The sequence below is a fragment of the Fimicolochytrium jonesii genome (assembly GCF_025526975.1).
Source record: "Fimicolochytrium jonesii strain JEL569 chromosome Unknown EV422scaffold_15, whole genome shotgun sequence".
Taxonomy (NCBI): domain Eukaryota; kingdom Fungi; phylum Chytridiomycota; class Chytridiomycetes; order Spizellomycetales; family Powellomycetaceae; genus Fimicolochytrium; species Fimicolochytrium jonesii.
The window spans coordinates 117,269-139,430 of NW_026515682.1; the positions used below are offsets into that span (position 1 = coordinate 117,269).

Consider the following 22,162-nt stretch of genomic DNA (forward strand, 5'->3'; position numbering starts at 1 on the left):
ATGGTAGCGAGCATCCGCGGCCGGATGGTTGGCGGCTTGGCCCGATGGCTGCTCTTCTTCATCGGCAGGCTCATCAATAACCTCGTCGGCATCAGCAATGGCGAGCGGCGCTTCGGTTATTTCCTCTTTAGGTGTGACCACCGGCTCTTGCTTGACATCATCATGTGGGACGGTTTCAACTGTGGTATAGGTTTCTTCAGTAGGTGTGGAAGACATTTTGTCTAACATACATGTGTGAAAAAAAAACTTGCTATGGACTTACGCATCATTATTACAGTATTGGAAGCTTAACCCTGACCTCCGACTCGCACTCCTAACCATGCGACATCCGGCAATACTAGGTTTTTCAACATATGAGAAACCCCATGCGGAGTCTCCCCCTGAAATATTGAGGCACAGAGGCCCGCAAAATGATCGCGATGGACTTCAAGCTTGGAAGTGTCCTCCTCGGCACAGGGATGTGGGAAGATGCGGACTCGTGAATCAACTGAAACGTACTTTTACCTGTTGCCAAAATTGCCGATTGAATGATCTAAGCCTTCCTTCCTCCACTTTGACAGTGCCAAGCGACTTACCTCATATCGTGAAAACATCTCACTTGCAGATGATCAGTTTTGCGCAGCTTCCTAGCAATTGTGAACAACATAGAGTCACTGAAGGCAGCAATGGCTAATTTCACGGAAATGTTGAACGACAGAAAACGCAGCAGGCTCCCAGAAGGCCTGCGATATCAAGAAAGGAAACTATACGGGTCAACTTTATAGTTATTTGGGTAACATGTTTTGACCGGAGTCCCCACCCTGTGGTCATGTGATTGACGCAGCGTGGTCATACCCATGGTGATTATATATGGCCAGTATATTAAAGTATGAAAGGCATGAATATATTTGAAAGGTCTCCATAGTTATTATACAAACTCCCACGATCTTATTTTTTTTGGCATAACTTCACCTGACGTTCAATCTCTTTCATCCGACGTCTTAGCTGACCATACTCAGCGGAGTCCTTCGTCTCTACTAGGATCCTCTTCATCGTAGCTCGGGGTTTTATGAATGTTGTCAGCGTTACAAAACGTACAGGCCATATGTACACCATCGCTCATGTATGCTATCCCCGTGTCATTGCAGGCCTCCGAAGGTTCGCCATCACTGCTTTCGCTATCCCACTTATTAAGTAGTTCGCTTTCTCGGTAAGAACCTTCCTGGCTGATGTTGGTGGGGTTCTTGTTCAAGTAGAGAAATGTTTGCCCCTTGTGCTGAACTACGTGCAATCGGGCGTGCTCCCCATTCTCTTCGGGAAGGTCAAGAGTCAAGTCGAGTTCGCGAGGACGGTTACCAGCGGTTTCGACTTCATCGGGGGACATTGTCTTGATGCAGAGCTTCCCCTGAGATTCTGTGATCTGGATCGCATCGCTGACTTTATCGTCATCCCCAGCGTAAACGATGAGCTTGCCAGGGTGATGGTAAAGGCCGTCTCCAAGATTGAAAACTTCTTCGATGGGTTCCATACTGTTATGTTGTCTCGGAATGGGGTTGCGTTGCCTTTTATAGTCCCCGAAACAGCTTGGAGTTGGAAGGCAGACGCAGGTAAAGGGATGACGGACTCATCCCCTCTCGCGAAGGGCAGAGCCTTCGCCCCTAACCTTTTGGCATTCCTGTGATTGATACACCATGGTCATATCCCCGACATTGTGGTCGTCATGTCAAATGGTCGGCCCTCTCAGACTTTTTTACCGATTGCGAGGCTTACGAGATCTCGGGCGCATGTGCCGAGCTCATTCGCCGTGCCAAGGCGACTCTGGAAAAGCTGGTGTGGGTCGATGATGATGACGACGTGGAATGAATCGATGCTCTGGAGACGGTTCATTCGCAAGAGGCCTCACTCACACACTCTTGGTCTTTCATCTGTACAGTACACCGTTACTGTATTCCTTTGTACTGTACATAGTAGGTACATGCCAGTCCACGCACATATTCACTCTGAGGCCAGGCTTCTTTCGCAGAGAACAGGTCCGAGTGCAACAGTGTCGTCCAACCCAATGGCCATAGGGCTTGGTCAAAACGAGCCCAGCTTCAACAAAGCTGAAGGCCAAAATATGGAGGAAGCCCACGAGCGTCCGAATGGCTGTACTGTACATACAGTATATACATATGTTACAGTGGTTTGTCCTCGCAATGCGATGTTGAGGGTGAGGTTGCGGTTGGACGCTCGCGGGAATGCAGGACGCGCCACGGATGAACGGCCGCATTCGGACGCGCATGTCATCTGCATGTCATTCCCCAAAACGTTGCAACCAGCACACTCCGCTGCGGGGCGTGCGGCCAGAGAGGGCTTCTTGTCCTTCCCAAGAGAGCTAGCTAACACATGGAGGTACCCACCCACACATATAGCACCATCTGCTTCTAGTCGCTTAGCATAGCAGTGGCACGGTCTCCTCCAATTCGGTCTAAACTTCCCGCGTCATGTTGACGCTCATTCGGCAACCCGTCTGTCGAGCGGCTGCTGGCGGGCTGCATGCTCCCACTGACTGGATGTCTCAACTTTGGACAAAGTGGAGCTGGGTGAAGAAGTTCAGCTCGCTATCAACAGCGGCAGCAGGAAAAGCGCCTTTAAGTGGTTTCCCCAGAGCTCCCGTGGTTCAGAAATCGGCCATCACCACCAGTCGCCTCGCCGCCAGTCCACCACAACAGTCACCCACCCTGTTTGGTCTTACTCGACTTTTCTCGGCTTTTCCTTACCGCAACACACAGTCTGACCCATCTATTGGAAGATCGGGGCGAAAGCCCCGTACATATGCTTGGAGCCTGGGGGCTATCGGGTGTTTGGCGTTTCTCCCGGTTCTGTACGCCGAGCCCAAGTTCTCAACGGACGGCGAAAAGACGTTGGGTCCTCTCATCGGTACCGAAGGGGAAGGAAAGTTGCTCGCTGCATCGTCGGCATCACAGTTGATCACTCCCGCTCCGCCGAGTTGGCTCTCACTATTGTCCCCTCTCCAATTACTCCATCTGGTTTACCGAGTGACATACCTGGGAGCCCTCTTCGTGCCCGTGCTCCTCTCCTTCCCCGTTTGGTGGTACTTCAATCGAGGTCGCATGGAGAACGACAAGGATCCCCTCCGTACGTGGTGGATTCGATACCTGGTCTGGAGTCTGGAGCGCGCAGGCGGCTTGTTCATCAAACTCGGCCAGTGGTTGAGTTCTAGAGTGGACGTGATACCACCGCGCATCTGCGAAGTTCTTGCCAAGTTGCAGACGAATGTCAAGCCACATTCCGTTGCGCACTCGCGCAAGGCGGTCGAAGCTCTGTTTGGGAAGAAGATAGATGACATCTTTGTCGAGTTCGATGACGAGCCCGTTGGGACGGGAGCTGTTGCCCAAGTCCATCGCGCTGTGCTGAGACTCTACGACGCCGAGGGCCCGATGAATGAGGTTGCGATAAAGATCCTCCATCCGAACATAAGACGAAGGATGAACACCGACTTAATTCTCGTCAAAATGACCGGGTTCTTCTTGAACCTGATTCCTGGGGCAAAGTACCTCAACTTCAACGAAGAGATTGCGCTGTTTAGCCGGATGATGCAGAATCAACTGGATATGGAGATTGAGGCGAACAACTTGCGAGTGTTTGCTAAAAACTTCGAGAAAGTCTCGGTGGTACAGTTCCCGGCTCCGATCAAATGGAACCAGGATGTGTTGGTGGAAACATATCATAATGGGTTGTTACTTCGGGAAGTCTTATCGAACGCACCGACTCCATATGATGATGCATTGGCTCAGATCGGCGTACATACCTTCATGGTGAGCTCGTCATCTAATATTTACGGATTAGTAGCTTCTCTGTCATTTGACTAACGTGCAAATTATCCTCTGATGACAGCAAATGATCCTGCGCGACAATTTTTTCCATTGCGACCTGCATCCCGGCAATGCCTTAATCAGCTTCATCCATACCCCTGAGGCTCCCAGCTACGCGCAGAAAGCTGGAGCCTTCATCACAAGGACTTGGGACCAATCAAAGAGCAGCAAAGCCCAGTCTATATTTCACGCCAAAGAAATCGATGTGGAAGCGTTGGACAACCTACGACGAGCTCCGCGGAGTGCGACAATCCACATCCTGAATCGGATGAAGGCGGAAGGATGGGTGCCAAAGATCGTGATCCTGGATGCGGGCATTGTTGGATCTTTGTCGGAGGAGAACATGGGCAATGTTAAAGATGGTGGGTATCACACAGATTCCATTCGTTTTGTGGATACTACCTTCATTTAAGTTAATCGCGTGGTTTTTCATAGCATTCACGGCCGGCCTAGACTTCGACGGCACCAAAATCGCCGATCTCTTCCTCACCCGCTGCAAAGATCCCCAGAACATCCACGACCCAGCCCTCGCCCGCGAAACCCTGAAACAGCTCCTAGACGATCTCAAACTCGATACCGGGGGCACATTACCCCTTTCACGCGTGCAGAGCGCGGAGGTCGTCACGCGTGTTGCCAATATGTTACGGCATCATCGGATAGCGCTGGATGGAGAGTTTGTGAACCTGTTTCTGTGCGCTACGTTGGCGGAGGGTGTGGCGAGGAAGCTGGACGCGGATATGAATCTGTTGGATCCTTTGGCTGAATACCTGTTGTGACGATGGCAGAGAGTCTTATCCTTAGCTTTTGGACGTGCGTGGTTATAACACCTTGTTGCGTTACCCGAATTACGATACATAGACGTGGTCGACTGTTCTCAACGGCGTTTCACCCGTACCCATCATATTTCAAATACCGCTCAAATACATATTCACCGCAAATCACTTCGCTTTCACTTTTCCCATATTGCTCTGGACCCTCTTCAGCTCTTTACTCAATTCTTCCATGATGACCCGATTATGCAGGTCCTTGAGTTCCCTTCGCACATCCCATTCCATATCGGCTCGCCCTTTGCGGAACAAAAACAGAAGTGGGGCGTGAATGTTCACCAACATGATTGTAGCAGGACAGCGAGGGGAACAACGGGTTACCGTACCAGGAAGCTCATCCAGCCAGAACGCCTTTTTCAGCTCGGTGTTGAACTGTTTTGTCTTTAACTCGTACCAATACGGTTGGGCGGGCCTTACATCTTCCTAAAGCGGTGGCCAAAGTGATCGAGTCAATATCATTGTCACTCAACGATCTGAGGGTCAAATCAACTTCCAACTAACCCAAGCATGTTTCCACCGCCTCAACAGCAGCTTCTTTTCCTCAACCTTTAGCGCATGTCGCTGTTCACGGACGTACAAAATCGGGTCAAGATTGTCCAATGGCGTTTCCAGAATGCCCGGATACAAGCCACGGCGGCGTGAGGCATGGTATGGAGAGGATGTCGGTGGTGGTGGCATGGACTTTTGCGTCTTCATGGGAGGTGGAGTGTACGCCGGCTTGATACTGTATATCCCCAGCCTTCGAATGGCTTGCTTTTCGATATGGGGATTCGAAGAAGGCCACACATACTGTCAAAACTGTCAATTCGGGCAACTCCGACGCTCAGTTCTCAACTCAAACATTTCCGAAAAAATCACAGTGTTTGAAAGAAAACTGTGCGTATGGATGTTACAGGTACAGGGGAAATCATGAGATGTTCACTCTTCTGGTGACTGGGATTCAATTGGAAAAGAAGTATGCAAAGGAGCGGATATCCGTGTTCAAAAGCTCTATACTCAGACGAAAGCCCCGTTGATGAAGCTGGTGAAGTCGTAGCCATCTTCCTTTACAGGCATGACTTGCTTGAGATGCTCGACGAGAGCTGGGGCCAACCCACCGCGGAACAGGTCGGTTTCTGTGACGTACGACTGATAACAACATGAATTTTGAGCTGAAAGTCACGAGAAGACTCGGAGAACGAAGGTGAATGCTTCCTACCTTGTCCCCAGCAAGAGTCTGGAATGAGATCTTGAGCTGCTCGGGTGTAACGCGGTCTTCCCGTTGTCCCTTCATGAACTCGATGAATCCATCGAACGATACTTCCTCAGCGCCCTTCAAAGCGTTGGTGTACAGACGTTCTAAAGAGGCGTCCTGAAGATGGAAACGTGTTTAGGAGCGGTATCGGAGCATCGCCTACCCTCGTCTCTTACGATGCTTACATCAAAGTCAGTACCCTCAGCGTGAAGAGCAGACTTGAACTCCTCCCTGTTCAACGAATTCGAACCGTCCTTGTCACAGAGACGGAATGACTGAAGAGATAACGGTGATCAACTACATTTGCCCGCAACTGACATGCACAACGCCCTCCCCTACCTCTGTGAACTCATCGAGCTGTTCGGCGGTGATGTTGGTGTGCGTGCGTGCAACCATTTGGTTTTCGATGAAAGATGACTTCTTGACCACCGTCTGGGTCAAAAGACCGAAGTCGAAAGACAAGTCGTCTACTGAGTAGATCGTGTACCTAAACATATCACAGTCAGAATTGCTCCTCTCGGAATCTAGAGGCTGCGGAAACCTTACTCGTTGTCTGCAGATTTAATAGACCCCACACTGATGAGTATTCGAGAAAGTAATGTTGTAAAGTGGAAGCCACCCTACCTTCGATGTTGGCCTCAAGACAATCGTTGTTGAGCTTGGCAATGTTCTGCAGATCACCGTTGAGAGGCTCCAGACGTAGAACAAGATCTTGAACAATGTCGAGTTGGTTCTAAAGATGCAGACGTCGGCATGCAGCTACTTAGTAATGATTCGTCATATCGAATTTGTGATTTGCCTTTTTCCCCGAACCTGCAAGTCTCCTTCGAGATCTGCCAAAGCGCTGGAGATATCGTTCAGCTTCCTTTGGAAGTCATTCGCAGCATCGGCGAACTTTTTCTTCAACGACTCCTTCATGCTGTGATGAGAATAGATACAGGAATTAGTATGGAGCGGATTTTCGAACAAAACTTCCTCCGAAACTCACTCTCGGATGTAATGACTTATGGAGATTTTCCTCTGGCCCTCGACTGCAACCAACGCCTCCCATGCGGAAGCCAAGTCCTGGAGAAGAAGGTTCTAAATTAGTTCCATTGCCCTGAGGAACTCAATGAGATACCTATATTCCACCTACCTGCAGTGTGAGGCCTTGCGGAGGGTGGTATGGTCGGAGATTGTACGTCTTCAGCTTTGTTTGAATGTTTCCCAGAAGCTATACAATGCTAAGCGTTTTAGAAATCGAGCAAAAAACCGATACATATCCTGTTGATGTGTCAATGAGAATTGCAGACGGCCTTCACTCACACTGTCCAATTCACGCCTTTCCGTCACCCAACCACGTTTGCTGGTGTTCTTGTACTGCTCAAAATCTTGCAGCTGCTTCCTTGCATCGCCATACCCGGCGAAACTGGAGCGGCTCCATGTGTCCTGTATGCTTCTCATGCCTTCCATGAGAGCGTGAACCCTCTGCTCATAGTCATTCTGCATCTCCCAAGCTTGCTGCAACTGTTGTCCCAGGCGCCCCACACGACGCCCCGCTACGCCCAATTTATCTTGGGCCGAGAATGCGTGGAAGTATTGAGCAACGTAGGTCATCACTGATCGCTCATCTGGCTGAATTTGGAAGGGAAGTCTCAGTATCCAATATGGAGGCGCGCGGGCTGTTGAGCAGACCCCAACCTTCGCAACATCAATGATATCCTCCACCCCGAATAGCTTGGCTATTCCGAGTTGGCTCTCGGCAACGTCGAACGCTAACTGCGTATTCTCATGCTTTTTGCTCTGCGAATGGATGCATAATTAGCACATCCAAGCTGCGACTTCACATGGCGACTCGGTGTCCCACCTTATCCAGAGAGTGATAATCCAGCAGGTCAGGACGGTGGCGGTGGATCAAGGCACACCTAAAAATGATCGCAATCAGAATCCAATACGTCCTTCCTCCGATCAACAACGCCGGTTTTGCTTACAAAGCAAGCCCATCCTGCCAGCTACGTGAAATCTATCAGTGATTGATCCTGAATTGAACTCAAACAGTAACAAGGCACATACCTGAACGTGAAGTCCTTGATGTGGAAATCTGCGGAATACGGTGCTGTACGGCGCTGACACCACAGCAAAAGCCCCTCCTTCGCTGAAAGACCCTCTTCGCTGATTTCGGCAATGGTGAACCGCAAAATGATCATCCATATCAGCCCTAAGTTCAGTTTGACGTTGGAATCCACAATATCCTCGGCGCCGATGTTGGTGAGGTTCACTCCGCGTCTGCGAATGAACTCCAAAGCTTTGTTCATGTTTTCCACCTTCTGAATGCGAAGCTTCGGGTTTTTATTGTAGCGACCCAGGGACTCGTCGCCGATGATTTCTGTGACATGGTTCGAGGCTTTTCAGCAGCTGCAACAGACTACGGCTCCTTGCTGTACATACCAAGCAGTTGAATCAGCTTTTCGCCAGAGCTAAGATCCGTGTCTATCGTCCCAATTGGGGGAATCTCCTTCTGCTTGAGCTGATTGTTGATCCAGTTCGTGAAGGCTGTTCGAAAAATGGAAGGCGAGGCGGGGAGCACACATAGTTAGTTGTTTGTTGGTGTTACGCGCATGACAAAGGAGGAAGCAACTCACTCTTCTTTTGTATTGTTTCCCAGCTTTTGTCGAAGATCCTATGAACCGAATATGTTTATGTTTCAATATTCGTGGGAAATGCAGACCATCCGGTGGACGAAGGCTAGATGATGTGCCCATACCTGGCATTGTCCACGACAGCTTGCTGTGACGCTCTGCTGGGCGAAAATTCTGTGGGAGACAGACCGCTCATGGAGCCAGTGGAGGAGCTAAAGAACGACATTACGGTTGTTCTACGTCTATCAAAGTCACGAGTATTTTTGGAATGATGCTGGCAGATGTCGAAGATGTGGAAGGAAGGAGAGGAATCGAAACTCAGCAGGAGGCCGGAGCAGCTTGGCCAAGCCCGCCCACGTCACTTCAGGCGCGCACCCCTCGCCCCCTCGGCTTCTCCTGTCTGGCACACGCACCTCTCGCACCTCCGACTTTCAAAACCCCGCGCACCCCGTTGTCACCACAAAGAGTACTGCTACTGCTGTACTGTACCTACTATGTACTGCACAGCAACGCAGGGCAACCAATTGGCCGCCAATGGAAGCGCCTGTTTGCCTGCCGTTGCATGTTGCATGGAAGACCCTACCTCCGTCGAAGAGGAGCTGGCGGCCCAGCGAGAAGCCGCTCTGACTTTCCTTTCTCGAATCACCCTCACCAACGTGAAAGAACAGCAGCCGAACCCCTCATTTGTCCCGTCCGTGATTTCTAACGATGATCTCGTCACAGAACCTTCGCGTGTTCTGTTGGAAGTTAGCTCTAATGCCGATCTGTTAACGCCGTCGTCGTCGAAACGGCCTGCGGAAGAACCGCGTAGGACGTATGGTGAGAAGGAAACAGCGGCTATTGCGTTTCTCTCGAATATTCCTTTGGAGTTGAAGTCGAAGGACACTGCCGAAATACCAAGTACCGTCCTGAATATTGCGAATAGGGGCGGGCAGTCGTTTGGAACGCTTCTTTCGGATTATGGACAAGGACCTGGTGCGCTTCAAGATGGTAGCAACCCGCACAGAGCAACAGCCGGATGGAAAGTGAGACACCCTACTCACCAGGAATTTTGAGTTTAGGGCGGCAGGCGTACGGTCGTCCGTCGTATCAAGTGTACTCGGGCAATGACCTGAATAAGCAGCGGCGAGCTCATTCCAGACGATCGTCGGTGGGGGAGACACGGGATGCTGGTCATCAAAATCCACTGATCGATAATCGCCTGATGATGGCCACATCAAATGTGAGCATCAAGTGTCCTTGCCTAGCCCAGTGCCCCACAGGAAACTATCGATCTGACCCTTTCTTTCACAGGGAACTCCTTTCTCTGTGTTCTCCGTCATATCGTATCGTGAGGAGAAGAACCGGTTGAAGCGGCGCAAAAGCCGGACGTCCAGATACTTCGGAAATGCCTACTTGTATGTTGCCACGGGCGGAGCGTGGAGCAACCGGTATCGAGGAGAAGCCTAATGAGTTTCGCACCATTGCAGCGATAAGCTCAAGTTCAATATAGATCTGGACATGAAGCGTCGGAAGGTAACCAACGTTTTTCTGGAGTGATGTATTTTAAGATGTATTCTGATCCCTATTGTGTTTCCAGTTTGCACAATCATATGGCAATCTGCTAGAGCCCGCTCTGACTCTTGAGTAAGCCATACACGTTCCCTCAGGTAGTCTTTTCGATCCACATACTGATACGTGGATTCAGGCCGAAAATTCCCGAGAACTCGTCATACAATCCTTTCTTTTTGGATGACCCGGAGCTAAGGACAGGAAGACATCGAACCGTGATCACACTGCCGTGCTTTGTGGTGAGCAACAGGTCATGTAACTATCTTCACTTATCCGGGCTTTGTTGTAAATGTCAACCGCTTTCCAGGGGTCCATCATCCATTACAGCAAGCCTTCAGACATCAAGAAGGAGCTCAACGAGCATTTTCGTGATACTCATCCTAGTGTAGACCCGACATTGACTCTGACCCAGATCCGGAGGGTGAAGGAACGACTTATCAAAATCGGCGAGCTGCAGGACTTGGAGCTATCGAGCGTGGCCTGCGCATTTGTGTATTTCGAAAAGCTGGTCTTGAAGGTATGCCGACCCCTAAGCGCAATCACTCAATGGTCGGCGAACTCATGCCAAGGATACAGAATATGGTCAATAAAGAAACGCGACGACTGGTTGCCGGTAATTTTCTCGTCCTTTTCTGAATTGGCAATTTCGGCGCCATTGTATCTTAACAAACGTCTGGTTGCATAAACATAGCTGTATGTCTAATCCTCGCTTCGAAAGTTAACGACCCAAAAGAGGTCGACTATACTAAACTTTTAGAGGTGGGACCGCATCTATCTGCTCGATGGCTTCACGCTTACTGACACGCCTTATCTATCAGAGCGCCGAGAAAGTTCTCGAGGTGCCAAGGAAGGACATCCTAGCTAACGAGTTTGTGATCTACACGGCACTGGAATTCACACTCTACGTTCCTCTTTGGGAGGTTATGCCGCATTTGGAGAGAATCATCGACGCCTCAGGTACGTAATCTCAACGGAAGAACACGACGAAAGTCCAATCTCATGACTTGTTTCTAACGTGCAGCACATAAAACTGTCGATGAGTATACGGGCGAGAACGCCTTCTTCGTGCACCGCCATGCGCTGACTTCGACTTGATGATCCTTTCGGATGGCGAAACTTCGTTGTATAAAGGTTTTTGGAACTTAAGTTTTGCCCCGATATTCTGGCCGATTGCATGCTTTGGTTGATTATGTGTCTTGAAGGGGAGAAGTCCGACTCCTACCGTATCGCATTAGGAATTACGCTGTGTAAGGGCTTTTGGAGAGGATTGGCTGAAATCCGCGGAAGGCGGGGGTGCAGAGTTCCAAGCAAGGTGGCGATTCTGCAAGCTGGGTTTCTGGCGACAGCCTTTCTTTCGATGCAAGAGTTCCAAATGTGGCGTCTACGTTATTATGAGTCAACTGGTCCGGCTTCCAGGCACCCGGGTACGCGACAGCCCTTGCGTAGGTGGTGCTTCAGGTTTGCCTCTTTCGGCGCGATTTTGGAGGAGGGGCGCTAGCAGCTTCTCCACTTCCATCACCGTCGACGTTTCTCCGCCTCTTTCCACCCCCAGGAGCTTTGCCGCCCCGCGGACGCTTCGGTTTCTCAACGGTAGACTGGGGCACCCCTTTCCATGAGTCTACGACTGTCCGGATGCGCTCACTAGAATGTGCTTTCGGAACCGCAGTAAAGAAATTGTCCAGGCGGGTTTGCTTCTGCAGTTCCGCCTTTTGCCGAGCCATCTCCTTCAATAACGGGATCATCTGCTGGTCTACTTGGCTCGGCGTCCATCCAAGTCTTTCCTCCATGAATTCCGAGATTCCGTGGTGATCCGGCTCGCCCCACTGAAAGGCCGTGGTATCCTTGTCGACTTGAGGATGAAGGTAAGCGTCGCGAACCCTGGAGTCGGGGAACGCCAATGGGACCGGATGTTGCCTCAGGATCTTGCCCAATTTGCGCTTGACCGGGTCGGCCTGAGCAACATCCTCCAATGCCATCACTCGCGCGCGTTCCCAAAAACCTTTCAATTCCTCCAAGGGCTCCAATCCTTCCCCCGGGAATAGGTTCAACGCTTCCATTGCCAAGGTTGGCCCGACACCTTCGATGCCTGGAGTGTAATCACTGCCAAGAAGGTACGCCAACTGAATCAACTTGTCGCGCGTGAGCGCCATGCCGGCAGTCACGGACTCCATGGTGTATTCTTCGACATATTTCTGCTGATTGAACATATTTTTGTATATGTTTGTCCCACCGAACAGGAACACGTCGGAATCGTCGGTGACAATGCCGTCCACCAGCTTCTCCTGCACCAGGAACGCGCATTGCGACTCGGCCTCCATTGGTGCTCTAATGTACGGTAATCCGAATAGGCGTAAAAGCGTTTGAATCTCCGTTATCATTTGAGTGTTGATGTCGGCAGCGCCTGCCTGTTCTTTACGCTTCCGCCGATTCAGAGCCATCATGTCGTCCTCCAAGCGTTTCGCCACTGCTTCCGGTTCTTGATTAGAGAGTGAGGAAAGGAAACGAGCGTACTCTTCACCCTCTTCCTCCAATTCCATAGGAACATCTATGTTTTCTTCTTCAACGTCAACGAACATCTGTTCCTGGTCATCGTCTGGAAGTAACGTCGACGAAACCGAACCTAGCTCGGGAGGCTCCTCGACGACACCGCGTGAAGTGGTGCTCGCTCCTCGAGGGAACTCGGACCCTTGGCCTGTATCTTCCATCCATATTTCCACCTGATCTTCTTCCAGAGTGGTCTCCATCTCTGGATCTGCCCCTTTATCTTCGACCCATACTTCCTCTTGATCCTCTTCCAGGGTCGTCTCCATCGTTTTGTCGGTCTTCCGGTCCTCTCCTGGCGCAGTTTCTTCACGCAACAACCGCATCGTTGGGTCTGGCGAGGTGCTCGTGACGGAAAGCGATGCAACCGATGTCACTTTCGCGTATGGGGAGACCAGGGAAGCGTTTTTAACGTCAGCATTTCTCGACTGCATTGCGATTTCGGATGGCCTTGCGTCAACTGTGACAGGTGGAGCAGCAATGTTGTCAGTCTGGTTCTCAGTCACGATGTGGGTAACATCTAATGCGGAATCAGTATCGGTTCCTCTAATGGTGTTCCTGTCCGCACGAATGGGAGGATCATCGTCCTCGGAGGAATCCTCCACAACGAAAGCGGCATGTTTCTTGGTTTTGCGATGGTCGTTTCGAGCGAATGGAGGAGCTATATGCGGTGCGGCAGCCGATTTCAGCATAGCAGGTGCGTGTAACGCCTTATTTTCCTCCCCGAGGTCCGCAACTTCAAGTGTTCTTCCGGTCCGTTCACGTTCGCGATCACCTCCATTCAAACATGACGGCTTGCGGATCTCTGGCGCAGTGGGGGCTTGCGACGTCGGTAGTCGGGCATCATTTGCATGTTTCGTGACTTCGATAACTCCAGAAGTCATCTCTGGTCGCTGTCTATCTGCCTGAATTGGTGACAGCTTGCTCGATCCAATGCGCCTATCGAGGCCGGAGCTCGAGCCCGAGGCGTTGGCTTGCAGAGTCCCTCCGGCCCACCCACCAGCAGGAGCAGAGTTGTTGTAAATCATGTCAAGTAGGGAACTCATAGAGATGTCGTCCGCGGCGTAGTTTCCTCCAGAGATCGGCACCCATGAAAGATTTGTATGTTCGGCTAAACCGACGGGGGACGAGCTATCTTCCGTCGACTTCCCTTTTCCAGCGTGAGCGTTCGCGAGCGGTTCATTCGAAGATACATTCTCGCGTAGAACCGAGTAGGTTTCCAGAAGGGCATGTTGTAGGTCAAGGTCAACGTCCGAAACGACAATCGGATCCTCAGCAATCCTTATCGGGTGCTCATCGTCCTTGCTTGCCGGCTCAATCGACAAGATTTCCTCAAACTCCTCGTCGCTGCTATCTTCAACAACATTTTTGAATGCTTTTCGGGAATTTACAGGTCTAGAGCGATTTGCATCGACCTCGATCCCTGCCACGGACTCCGGTATTACAATCTCTTCGAAGCTTTCTTGATCGCTCTCCAAGTCCCGGGCAATAGTGTTTAGATGAGGCATAGCCTCGCTGACCCCTTTCGAAATAGCATCGCGCTTGCCCGCCGCGCGACTCTCCGTTTCTTCGTCGGTGCTATCTAATCCCAGTATGTCATCGCTACTCTCATCACTTCCCACGACGATGACCTCAGGTTGCTTCGTCTTCTCCTCCTTACGCAAACGTTCGTTGACACTGCTGGCACGAATGGTGTACCCACTCTCATTATCGTTCTGTAACAGCACATACTCGCGAGCCCGCTCACTGGCGATGCGCTTTGGTTTATTTCTGAACTTTTTGTTGAACTTTTTCAAACCCGGATTGCTGCTCGTAACGCCGGCATTTTTTGCAAAGTCGAAAAGCGTCTCCGTGTAAACATTTCGTTGCACAAGGTGCTGGATTTGCAAAGAGGAGAATTGTAATGGATTTGCAACCGCTTTTGACAATGTTGTGTAACGACGATGATTGGATTGACGAGATTTATTCTTCAGTTCCGTTATGATGTCGTGCTGGGTTTCCACCGGTAGCGTCTTGAAGGAAGCATCGTTGAGACTCATTGACGACAGGTTGAGGTTCTTCCCGTGTTTGCCGACAAATTCGCGCATTTCCTCTTCAGAAATTAGACGAGGATCCATACTTGCAGCCGTAATGGTTTCGGCTACCGTATCTTCCAACTCGAAGTCATCCGCATCTTTCATCGCCGGACGTTTCTGCTTCTTTGCCGTTCCCGACACGAGCGAAGAGAGAGGCGCTGTAGGGTTCTCGAGCTGATTCAGATAGACCACATCAGCCGGGAGTTCAGTGAGAACATCCCCTCGTAATGATGTGTTCGCTTTCGCTTTTCGAGTGTTTGAAATCGCTGGTGCAGCGGCCACTGTACCAGTGACATTCTTCAGAGCAGCCAGTTGCAGACGCTTCGATAACAGCTTTTCGGCCACCTTGCTCAGGTTCACTTTTGCAGTTGACTTCCGCTTACGACGCTCAACGAGAGCGATGCGCTTCAATGTTGGTGCGTCTCCATCAAATACAAACACCGGCTTGATCCCGTAAAAAAGTAACTTGCAGACCCTTCGAAAGAATCCTATGATATGCGCGCCTCTAACAGGCTCTCCTTCAGAATCCCTCATAGCCTTTAAGAACTGATGCATCCAAATGCTGGCGTCTACCGCTAAAGTATTGCCGGACAGTGTTTCGAGGCGACGGGGTTTCCCGCTGCTGCCCAGCAGCTTCCATAGACTGGAAACACCCATTGGGCTTCAGAAGTCTCGCTTTTTCTCCGGAAACTTTGATCTGCGGGACCCTTGCGCTCCACCGTGACTGTGCAAACGGAAGTCAGCCCAAGCGGGTTACGAGTATCCAATCCACATCACCCGTCGCGCATACGATTTGTGCAGAATACGAATTCAGAGGGTTCAACGAATCCATAGGGGTCCGACTGTTCGAGGGAGGGTCCTGGAGATCGACTTGTCGGGCGCGTCACGTTTGCGACATGAGACAAAGTCACCTCCCCACTCTTCCACGCGCCAACGTGCGCTTTTCGTACGCATACACCGCTGCACACACCGCATCCGTACTGTATATCGTCTCGACTCCCACCGTCTCTTGTATGCGTGTGTCTCTCTTTGAGAGAACGGACTCAAACAGGGCAAGTCAAACTGGGAGAAGGGTTGGGCCCGGTGGGCCAAGGTAGAGTCGGAGAGTTCCCGATATGAAACAGCACATCAATCCATGCCTCCAGGCGGACCGGCCCCAAACCTCCCTACGCCCATCAGCCCTCCTATAGATTCCCCTCCGTAAAGCTTTTCCGTTCTTCCCTGCCCGTTGTCCGTCAACGCGGATTGTGTTGCGCGTCTTATTCATGGCTTTGACGTAGCAGATATAGCCCGCGTCCAAGGGAAATTCGCGAGAAATCGCTCCGAGGGACGCGTCGAGGCCTAAAAATCGGCCCGAGGCTTGCCGAGGGACTATTTGCAAGGCCAAGACAAGGCCCCGAGGATCGATTTGAGCAATTTCCCGAGAGGACAAGGGTTATATTGTATTTATCGCACACACCGTACAACAAATATTCTGCCTAAGATTTATAGTTGACACAGTTGATAACAGTCATGTGGCCAACCTTTGCATTGGCCAGGAAACTACCAAAGCTACGGGCTACATGGGCTGCATCTGATTCTACTCCGTCAGGAAGTTTGGATGCTTCATCAGCATCATCCGCATTGGCTGATTTGGGCCTCGCAGGAATCTTGACCTTCAACCGCTTGATAGGAGACTTGGGGGGATGCGCCATGGTGCTGACTTTCGTCTCGGTAGCCGTCCAGGAATTGATGGTTTGCGTGCCAACAATGATGGGCAGCTCATTCTCCTTTCCCTTGGCGTTTGTTGGATCGAGCACTTTAGCGACGGCAAGGACGAGTTTCCTTCATTTGAGAGTACAAGGCAAGGCCTGCGGCGCTGCGGTGTCCTGAAGTTTTCTGGGTGATATCCTGATGGACCCCAGCTTCAAGAAGTGCCGTAATTGCTGTGGCACGGCCAGAGTGCGGGACAAGCTTTCGGTCGTTGCAATCGATTCCAGCCTGAATGCACGCTTCTTTCAACCACTTTGAGATGGTATTTTTGCCAACGGGGGCATCGATGTACCATTTGCCGGATGCCAAGAGGTTTTTGGCTGAGTTTGCACGGACAAAGAATCGTGAAGTGTTCAGTCCAGAACGCTTCTCAAGGTATTTCCGAATGTCGGCAGAGGGTCCTGATTGCCCAACGGTGAGCGGAGTGACATTGACTCTAGCAACGAGGCCTTTAGCACGGCGGCCGCCCTGGTGATTCTTTTCAACGGTCATGGTTCTCTCAAAATAGTACTCCCCAGCAGCCATCATCTTCAGCTTAACCTCCATGCGGCTTGCCTCTCCTCCGCGCTCAACGAGGAAGACTGACAGGTAGAGGTAAACGCGGTGGAGAAGGCTTTCCGGCGTGTCCACCGAGCAGAAGTGTGATGTGGACTACCTTCCACACGGGTTGTTTAACTGATGTTCGTATACAATAACTACTTTGCTGTAAGGTATTGTAGACGGACTGGGTGTTCGTCGGCTCTGCTATGCAATATGTAGTAGAAGAACTACTTGTTGTGCATAGGAACGCGCGACGAGCACTGTTAAAGTACCCATGAGGTCGGAGCCAACTGGAGAACACTGTCGAGACGCGTCATAGGCCAGGAAATACCTGTATATTCCCATCACATACAGGTATTTTTCCCCAAGGCCTGTCTAACAGACGCGACGTGTCGTTCTCCAATAAGACCAGACACTCCACATTACAAGAAGGCTGAACCCAGCATAGTGCGAAATTCTTCAAGGCTGAGGTCAGAGGCTGCGTTGGTCCCACCATTGCCCATCTTCTGTAAGTTGGCCATCCTCACGTTGAGAATAGTACGTGCACCACGGAACTCAGTGTCAGACTGAATATTGACAACCCGGTTGTTTTCCTCCCCTTTGAGTTTGAAATAGCGGCCAAGACTACCAAAGCCAGTATCCAAGCTGGAGTCACAAAACTCTTCCCCATTGTCCATTTTGACCTGAATGATGAAGGCTTCCAAGTCCTGAATGGTTTGCGTGAAGTAGGTATCAGCTTTGAGGTCAAACAAATGGACCGTGCGGAAGCAGTTGTGGGTTCTCACCTTGTTCAATTGAGCAACGTTGACAGTGCCATCTTCATAGGTCAAGTGGCACTCTTCCTTGTACTGGTTCCATTTTTTGACCCACGTCTTTGTAGAGCGGACGGTGTTTGGGTTGTTGTCTGCCTCCTTAATCCTCTGTATCTCCTCCTCGGACAACGGTCGAAATCTCGGCGCAAGATTCTCAGGAATCAGCTTCCTCTTCAAAAGCAAAGTGATGGCAATGGTATCGTCAGGGCCTGGTTTGCAAGGCATGGCACTGGGCTTATTGTCCTGGTCCTCAGCCTCCTTCGACATTCTCTGAGTGTAGTCCCACTCTTCCTGAAGCCAGTCAAAGGAATTGCGGCGGCCTCTGTTGTAGACTTCGGGCTCTGGCTCTTCCTGGCCTGCGGGGAACTGTGAGAGGGCCTCCTCTGCCTCCATTGGAGTGAGGATAGGGTAGTGATCATCACCCATGTCAGACAGCATGTCGGAGGCTGGGGTGCTGATTGCAATGCTGATCTCAAGATCTGGGACGTAAGTTGGCAAGGCCGGGGTGACGACGGGAGACGTGGGTGTACCTTGGCTGTCGCGAGTGCCCAAATCCAGGCTGCCCTTCAAGCGATCGGCTTTGGTAATGTTCTTGAATTGAATTGCCCAGTCCTGTGTTTTCAAAAACAGATGTACATACAACGACGTACTGCTGGTCCTGGAATAGCACTGGTGTGATATTCCAGCGCATAGGTGCGTCGCGAAGTTGGTGCTATTTGACTTTCGAATAGCCCTGGTCTTCAATAGCACCGGTGTGCGATAACTCAGGCCGTCAGGCATTCCATGTTTTGCATGTGGATCCAGACTCTCGGCTCAACTCCCACGCGATTCCGCGGAAGCGAGACTTGTGGCCTCCTCACCTCCGTCGTGTCGAGAAACGCTAAAATACCTAAAACCTCGACCCATCGACCCATCACTGTACTCTCGTCGACCTGCATATACTTTTCAGAGGTGCCTTGGGTGGAACCCCGCTATGCAAAAAAGCCCCAAATCTGGAATCGCTGCCGTTCGCCCAACAACACCTCTCGCTCTCATCAAAGCAATGTCCGCCACAACCGTCCCCGCGGTGGCTATCGCCGCCGTGGCTCTCGTCCTTCTGTTCCGACGGTTTCAAAAGTTCCGCTACATAATACGGATGATCGGCCTTATCATCGCTGGTCTCCTCTCGAGCACGGCGGGCATTGTCGCTAGTCCCGTCATGTACCTCCTTGGCAAACCTAGCTCCTGTAACTGGGTGGTTGCCCGAACCATGAGGTTCTTGGGTCCATACTTCACGGGGATGAACGTGGTTGTGGAAGGCAAAATCAACCAAGATAACGTGCCATCTGTCATTGTATGCAATCACCAGAGTTCGCTGGACATCATTTGTATGTCCGTATCGAAAACATCGGTTTTGTCTGTACGCACTTTACTTTGGGCAGTCCGCTTAACCATCACGCACACACTGTTACAGGGCCGCCGTGATACCGCAGAACGTCGTCGTTATGGCCAAGCGGGAAATCAAATACGTTCCAGTGCTTGGCTGGTTCATGGCATTGGCAAATAACGTCTTCATTGACCGTGGAAACCGAACCAGCGCTATTGAGACGATGGCAAAGGTTGCTGTCTACTTGAAGGCAAAGAAGGTAATTGGTGGCATGCATCATACATATGCTTATGCCTCATTTCTCACGCTGTTCTCTCCCTTGCAGCTCAGTTTGTGGCTCTTCCCGGAGGGCACTCGTTCGCATCAGAGCGATGACTCTATGCTCAGCTTCAAGAAGGGCGCCTTCCATCTTGCAGTGCAGGGCAACATTCCCGTGATTCCGATTGTTTGCTCTACCTACCATCCCTATTACGACAAGAAGAACTGGTCTTTCGAGCCGGGAGTTGTTCACATGAAGGGTGAGACCGACGCGCGGCCCTTCGAAATTTGGCGTTCATTTGCTCACCATTCTCCGTTGTGTTTCCGGTGTGCAGTCCTCGACCCCATTTCCACCGAGGGCATGAAGACAGCCGACGTTGATGCACTTATCGAGAAGACAAGAGCCAAAATGCTCGAGGCGTTGAAGAGCATCAAAACACTACCTCCCACCTCATTGGCCAAACAGGGCAAGGTCGAATGAACCTCGTAACATGTAGCTACGAGAAGGCATCAAAGGGACGTGGAGCAGGACAAAATATATGCAATGGAGGCTTTGGATGTTCCGCGGCGTTGAGATTTTACTGATACGACACGATATTATATATAGAGGTTCTACTATTCTACTCAATTGACATTTCCATCGGGCCAAAATTCGGGAAGAACTTCCTGAAGTTCGTGAATATGGGAAATCTGAAAGTCTCCATGCTTAGGCTCAGCGCTGACATCGTCAGCGACGTGAACCGCCGTCCAACCAAGTTTCTACGCCGCGTATAGTTTAGGGTCAGATACGTCGATGCAGGAGCGCGTGTTAGCCGGTTAGGTAGCGTATATCCCGGTGACATACCTTCGCCATGTCTATGTTCGCAGCCGCATCATCCACTAGGTAGCATTTGCTCGGATCCGTGACGCCAGCGGCTTGCATAACCTGTTCATAGTAAACCTCTTCGGGTTTGCAAGGAAAGTTTGGAGTAGCGTAGTCGCTGATGGGACGTCAGAGGGCAACGAGGTTAGCATCCGAGGATGAGGGCAGCTGCGGTCGTGCTTAACATACCAGAAGGTCAGTCCAGCGAACTGATCTTCGATTCCTAGAGCTTTCAACACCCGTCCGGCGTGCTACGGTGAGGACATTTGTGAGGAGGGCCTACACAGATCCTTCATCAGCGGAAAGGTACACGTACAACTTCGTATGCATTTGTGAACTGCACAGAGCGGCGGATTTGTCAATAAACGAGCTCGGCCACAGACCCACATGCAAGCGGTAGCTTACCGCCCATTTTTTGACGCCCTGCATTGTTTCCAGCATCGTGCGGAGTTCAGGGTCTGGCTTCAGGAATTGCTCTAAAGGCAGTGCTTGATCGACTTCCCTGTCTACACCAATCGTTAGTCATAGTCTCCAACGGACGTTTGCGGGCATGTGGTGCAGGTTACCGTATGCCATCGGATCCACATCTGGACAAGAACGAAGCAAGCGTAAGTCAGGAGCCCGTTTCAGCTCATGGGACGTGCCAAAGTTTTACCATGATGCTTAACGAGCCCGCGAAGGGCTAAGCCATAGGTTCTGTAGTAGCGATGGTGCAGTTCAGTTGCTGCGGGAGTGAAACGTTAGACCCTCTGCTGTCCGATCGTGACCTTCAGCGTTTTTTATACCTTCTTCGTCCGGAAAGCCAAGCCGCTTGAAGTAGGCGTGGATCCTGAAAGGAGATTGCAACGCTTTGACCATCAGGGATCGGCTATGTAGTCGCTCAACACAGCTCGATGCTCCAGAATTCTCACTTTCGCCCCATCTCCCTGTAAATCCCGGTCGACTTGGGGTAAAGGCAATTGTCGATATCGAAGAAGAAGACCTTCCCCGAAGTCTCTCCGGTGCTATTTGCTGCCGCCATCCTGAAATGCGCTTTGTCGCGCCTTTGCCCTTGCCTTTTTCTTGCGTGCTGCAATGAGTGAAGTTCTGAATTTGAAGCAGTGTGGGCCAGCTGTAACATGCACATATGTAAGCGATGCTACTGTATTCTCACGGTTCTCACCACGCGCGCAGCCAAGTTCGACAGCGCGAAAGGCCGGATGGGAATAACTGCAGCACCAGTCCGACCCCGACCGTCCTTACCCCGGCTATGCAAGCTGATCGTCCTCCGTTGAAGGCATGTTTTCGTGCATGTCTCAGCAGGTAAGGAACGCTCATTGGAATATGAAAAGGCCGACACATTTGCAAAACGTCCATCCCGAGATGACACACTGAGTTTGGGGGGAACCGATCTTGTGAGCGAGGAAGCAGGGGAAGCAGGGGAACCCTTCAGACAGCCTATATCATATAAGGGAGTCCAGTCTCGCAAGATGCCGAAATGGTGATGTTTCTCCTATACAGTAAGTTATCCATTTGAAAAAACAAAACAAAGTCAGGAATGCGCGACGCGTTGAGGGGAAAACCATGTCCAAGAAGGCGAATGTAAACGTCACATTTTGGCTCCTAAATCGGGCATGCCAGTGGTCATTGCTCAAACACACACAAATTAGGGAAAGATACCCAACAGCCGAGACAGAGAGAATTGACGAGAATTTGCTAACGAACAGTGAACTCAGATACTTGGGAATCGTACGCATGTCAAATCCTGAAGTCAACCTCCCCGCTGCGCACGACGATGCTCTCTTACAGACGGCGCCCCCCCTTTATCGGGCGTCGTCAATGGTGACGATGGGCTCACTTTCGCTGCAGGACTCGAAAGCAGGTCTTTCGGCG

At 51.0% G+C, this 22,162-nt stretch overlaps 8 protein-coding genes across 8 annotated transcripts; 3 read left to right on the forward strand and 5 right to left on the reverse strand.

Annotated features, from left to right (window-relative positions):
- Positions 1-2,531: 2,531 nt before the first annotated feature.
- EV422DRAFT_497427 (ABC1 family-domain-containing protein) lies at positions 2,532-4,630 on the forward strand (the record flags this gene model as incomplete). Its single annotated transcript, XM_053067944.1, has 3 exons — positions 2,532-3,797; positions 3,877-4,216; positions 4,290-4,630. 3 exons carry the CDS (start codon positions 2,532-2,534, stop codon positions 4,628-4,630), a joined length of 1,947 nt encoding a protein of 648 aa, XP_052924665.1.
- Positions 4,631-4,792: 162 nt separating this feature from the next.
- On the reverse strand, positions 4,793-5,437 carry EV422DRAFT_620711 (uncharacterized protein; the record flags this gene model as incomplete). Its single annotated transcript, XM_053074109.1, has 3 exons — positions 5,183-5,437; positions 5,008-5,104; positions 4,793-4,920 (listed from the first exon to the last, which is right to left on the reverse strand). Exons 1-3 carry the CDS (start codon positions 5,375-5,377, stop codon positions 4,793-4,795), a joined length of 420 nt encoding a protein of 139 aa, XP_052924666.1. The 5' UTR covers positions 5,378-5,437.
- Positions 5,438-5,474: 37 nt separating this feature from the next.
- EV422DRAFT_532522 (calponin domain-containing protein) lies at positions 5,475-8,828 on the reverse strand. The gene is made up of 17 exons (XM_053070540.1): positions 8,659-8,828; positions 8,537-8,574; positions 8,343-8,447; positions 7,968-8,280; positions 7,886-7,906; positions 7,762-7,819; positions 7,596-7,697; positions 7,221-7,529; positions 7,051-7,128; positions 6,904-6,980; positions 6,729-6,834; positions 6,540-6,648; positions 6,462-6,468; positions 6,255-6,402; positions 6,101-6,190; positions 5,880-6,032; positions 5,475-5,809 (listed from the first exon to the last, which is right to left on the reverse strand). The coding sequence occupies exons 1-17, from the start codon at positions 8,757-8,759 to the stop codon at positions 5,678-5,680; spliced, it is 1,947 nt and encodes a 648-aa protein (XP_052924667.1). The 5' UTR covers positions 8,760-8,828; the 3' UTR covers positions 5,475-5,677.
- A 163-nt stretch (positions 8,829-8,991) lies between these two features.
- EV422DRAFT_88475 (cyclin-like protein) lies at positions 8,992-11,294 on the forward strand. The gene is made up of 11 exons (XM_053074479.1): positions 8,992-9,189; positions 9,257-9,352; positions 9,595-9,755; positions 9,827-9,930; positions 10,003-10,048; positions 10,113-10,159; positions 10,221-10,323; positions 10,392-10,601; positions 10,661-10,697; positions 10,776-10,843; positions 10,903-11,294. The coding sequence occupies exons 1-11, from the start codon at positions 9,096-9,098 to the stop codon at positions 11,047-11,049; spliced, it is 1,113 nt and encodes a 370-aa protein (XP_052924668.1). The 5' UTR covers positions 8,992-9,095; the 3' UTR covers positions 11,050-11,294.
- A 244-nt stretch (positions 11,295-11,538) lies between these two features.
- EV422DRAFT_497342 (uncharacterized protein) lies at positions 11,539-15,357 on the reverse strand (the record flags this gene model as incomplete). The annotated part of the gene is made up of 3 exons (XM_053067938.1): positions 11,539-12,641; positions 12,732-13,169; positions 13,743-15,357. 3 exons carry the CDS (start codon positions 15,355-15,357, stop codon positions 11,539-11,541), a joined length of 3,156 nt encoding a protein of 1,051 aa, XP_052924669.1.
- A 2,057-nt stretch (positions 15,358-17,414) lies between these two features.
- On the reverse strand, positions 17,415-18,495 carry EV422DRAFT_507046 (uncharacterized protein; the record flags this gene model as incomplete). The annotated part of the gene is made up of 2 exons (XM_053068620.1): positions 17,415-18,416; positions 18,445-18,495. 2 exons carry the CDS (start codon positions 18,493-18,495, stop codon positions 17,415-17,417), a joined length of 1,053 nt encoding a protein of 350 aa, XP_052924670.1.
- Positions 18,496-18,550: 55 nt separating this feature from the next.
- On the forward strand, positions 18,551-20,036 carry EV422DRAFT_532553 (uncharacterized protein). The gene is made up of 4 exons (XM_053070541.1): positions 18,551-19,175; positions 19,258-19,429; positions 19,496-19,688; positions 19,764-20,036. The coding sequence occupies exons 1-4, from the start codon at positions 18,778-18,780 to the stop codon at positions 19,907-19,909; spliced, it is 909 nt and encodes a 302-aa protein (XP_052924671.1). The 5' UTR covers positions 18,551-18,777; the 3' UTR covers positions 19,910-20,036.
- On the reverse strand, positions 20,037-21,808 carry EV422DRAFT_532558 (Haloacid dehalogenase-like hydrolase-domain-containing protein). Its single transcript, XM_053070542.1, has 10 exons — positions 21,533-21,808; positions 21,202-21,401; positions 21,076-21,119; positions 20,946-21,014; positions 20,857-20,877; positions 20,696-20,796; positions 20,607-20,627; positions 20,480-20,541; positions 20,273-20,408; positions 20,037-20,187 (listed from the first exon to the last, which is right to left on the reverse strand). The coding sequence occupies exons 1-10, from the start codon at positions 21,644-21,646 to the stop codon at positions 20,053-20,055; spliced, it is 903 nt and encodes a 300-aa protein (XP_052924672.1). The 5' UTR covers positions 21,647-21,808; the 3' UTR covers positions 20,037-20,052.
- Positions 21,809-22,162: the final 354 nt, after the last annotated feature.

Excerpts from the sequence above, each read along its gene's own strand:
- EV422DRAFT_88475 (XM_053074479.1), top strand. The coding sequence starts at position 9,096 with ATGTTGCATGGAAGACCCTACCTCCGTCGAAGAGGAGCTGGCGGCCCA. Across the intron at positions 9,931-10,002 it reads TACTTCGGAAATGCCTACTT|CGATAAGCTCAAGTTCAATA; the intron begins GTATGTTGCCAC and ends GCACCATTGCAG. Across the intron at positions 10,324-10,391 it reads TCACACTGCCGTGCTTTGTG|GGGTCCATCATCCATTACAG; the intron begins GTGAGCAACAGG and ends ACCGCTTTCCAG.
- EV422DRAFT_532522 (XM_053070540.1), bottom strand. The coding sequence starts at position 8,759 with ATGTCGTTCTTTAGCTCCTCCACTGGCTCCATGAGCGGTCTGTCTCCC. Across the intron at positions 7,907-7,967 it reads ATCAAGGACTTCACGTTCAG|CTGGCAGGATGGGCTTGCTT; the intron begins GTATGTGCCTTG and ends GATTTCACGTAG. Across the intron at positions 7,820-7,885 it reads TGGCAGGATGGGCTTGCTTT|GTGTGCCTTGATCCACCGCC; the intron begins GTAAGCAAAACC and ends GATCATTTTTAG.
- EV422DRAFT_532553 (XM_053070541.1), top strand. The coding sequence starts at position 18,778 with ATGCAAAAAAGCCCCAAATCTGGAATCGCTGCCGTTCGCCCAACAACA. Across the intron at positions 19,430-19,495 it reads TCTACTTGAAGGCAAAGAAG|CTCAGTTTGTGGCTCTTCCC; the intron begins GTAATTGGTGGC and ends TCTCCCTTGCAG. Across the intron at positions 19,689-19,763 it reads GGGAGTTGTTCACATGAAGG|TCCTCGACCCCATTTCCACC; the intron begins GTGAGACCGACG and ends TCCGGTGTGCAG.
- EV422DRAFT_532558 (XM_053070542.1), bottom strand. The coding sequence starts at position 21,646 with ATGGACGTTTTGCAAATGTGTCGGCCTTTTCATATTCCAATGAGCGTT. Across the intron at positions 21,402-21,532 it reads GATCAGCTTGCATAGCCGGG|CTGGCCCACACTGCTTCAAA; the intron begins GTAAGGACGGTC and ends TGCATGTTACAG. Across the intron at positions 20,628-20,695 it reads AGGGCGTCAAAAAATGGGCG|TTCACAAATGCATACGAAGT; the intron begins GTAAGCTACCGC and ends CGCTCTGTGCAG.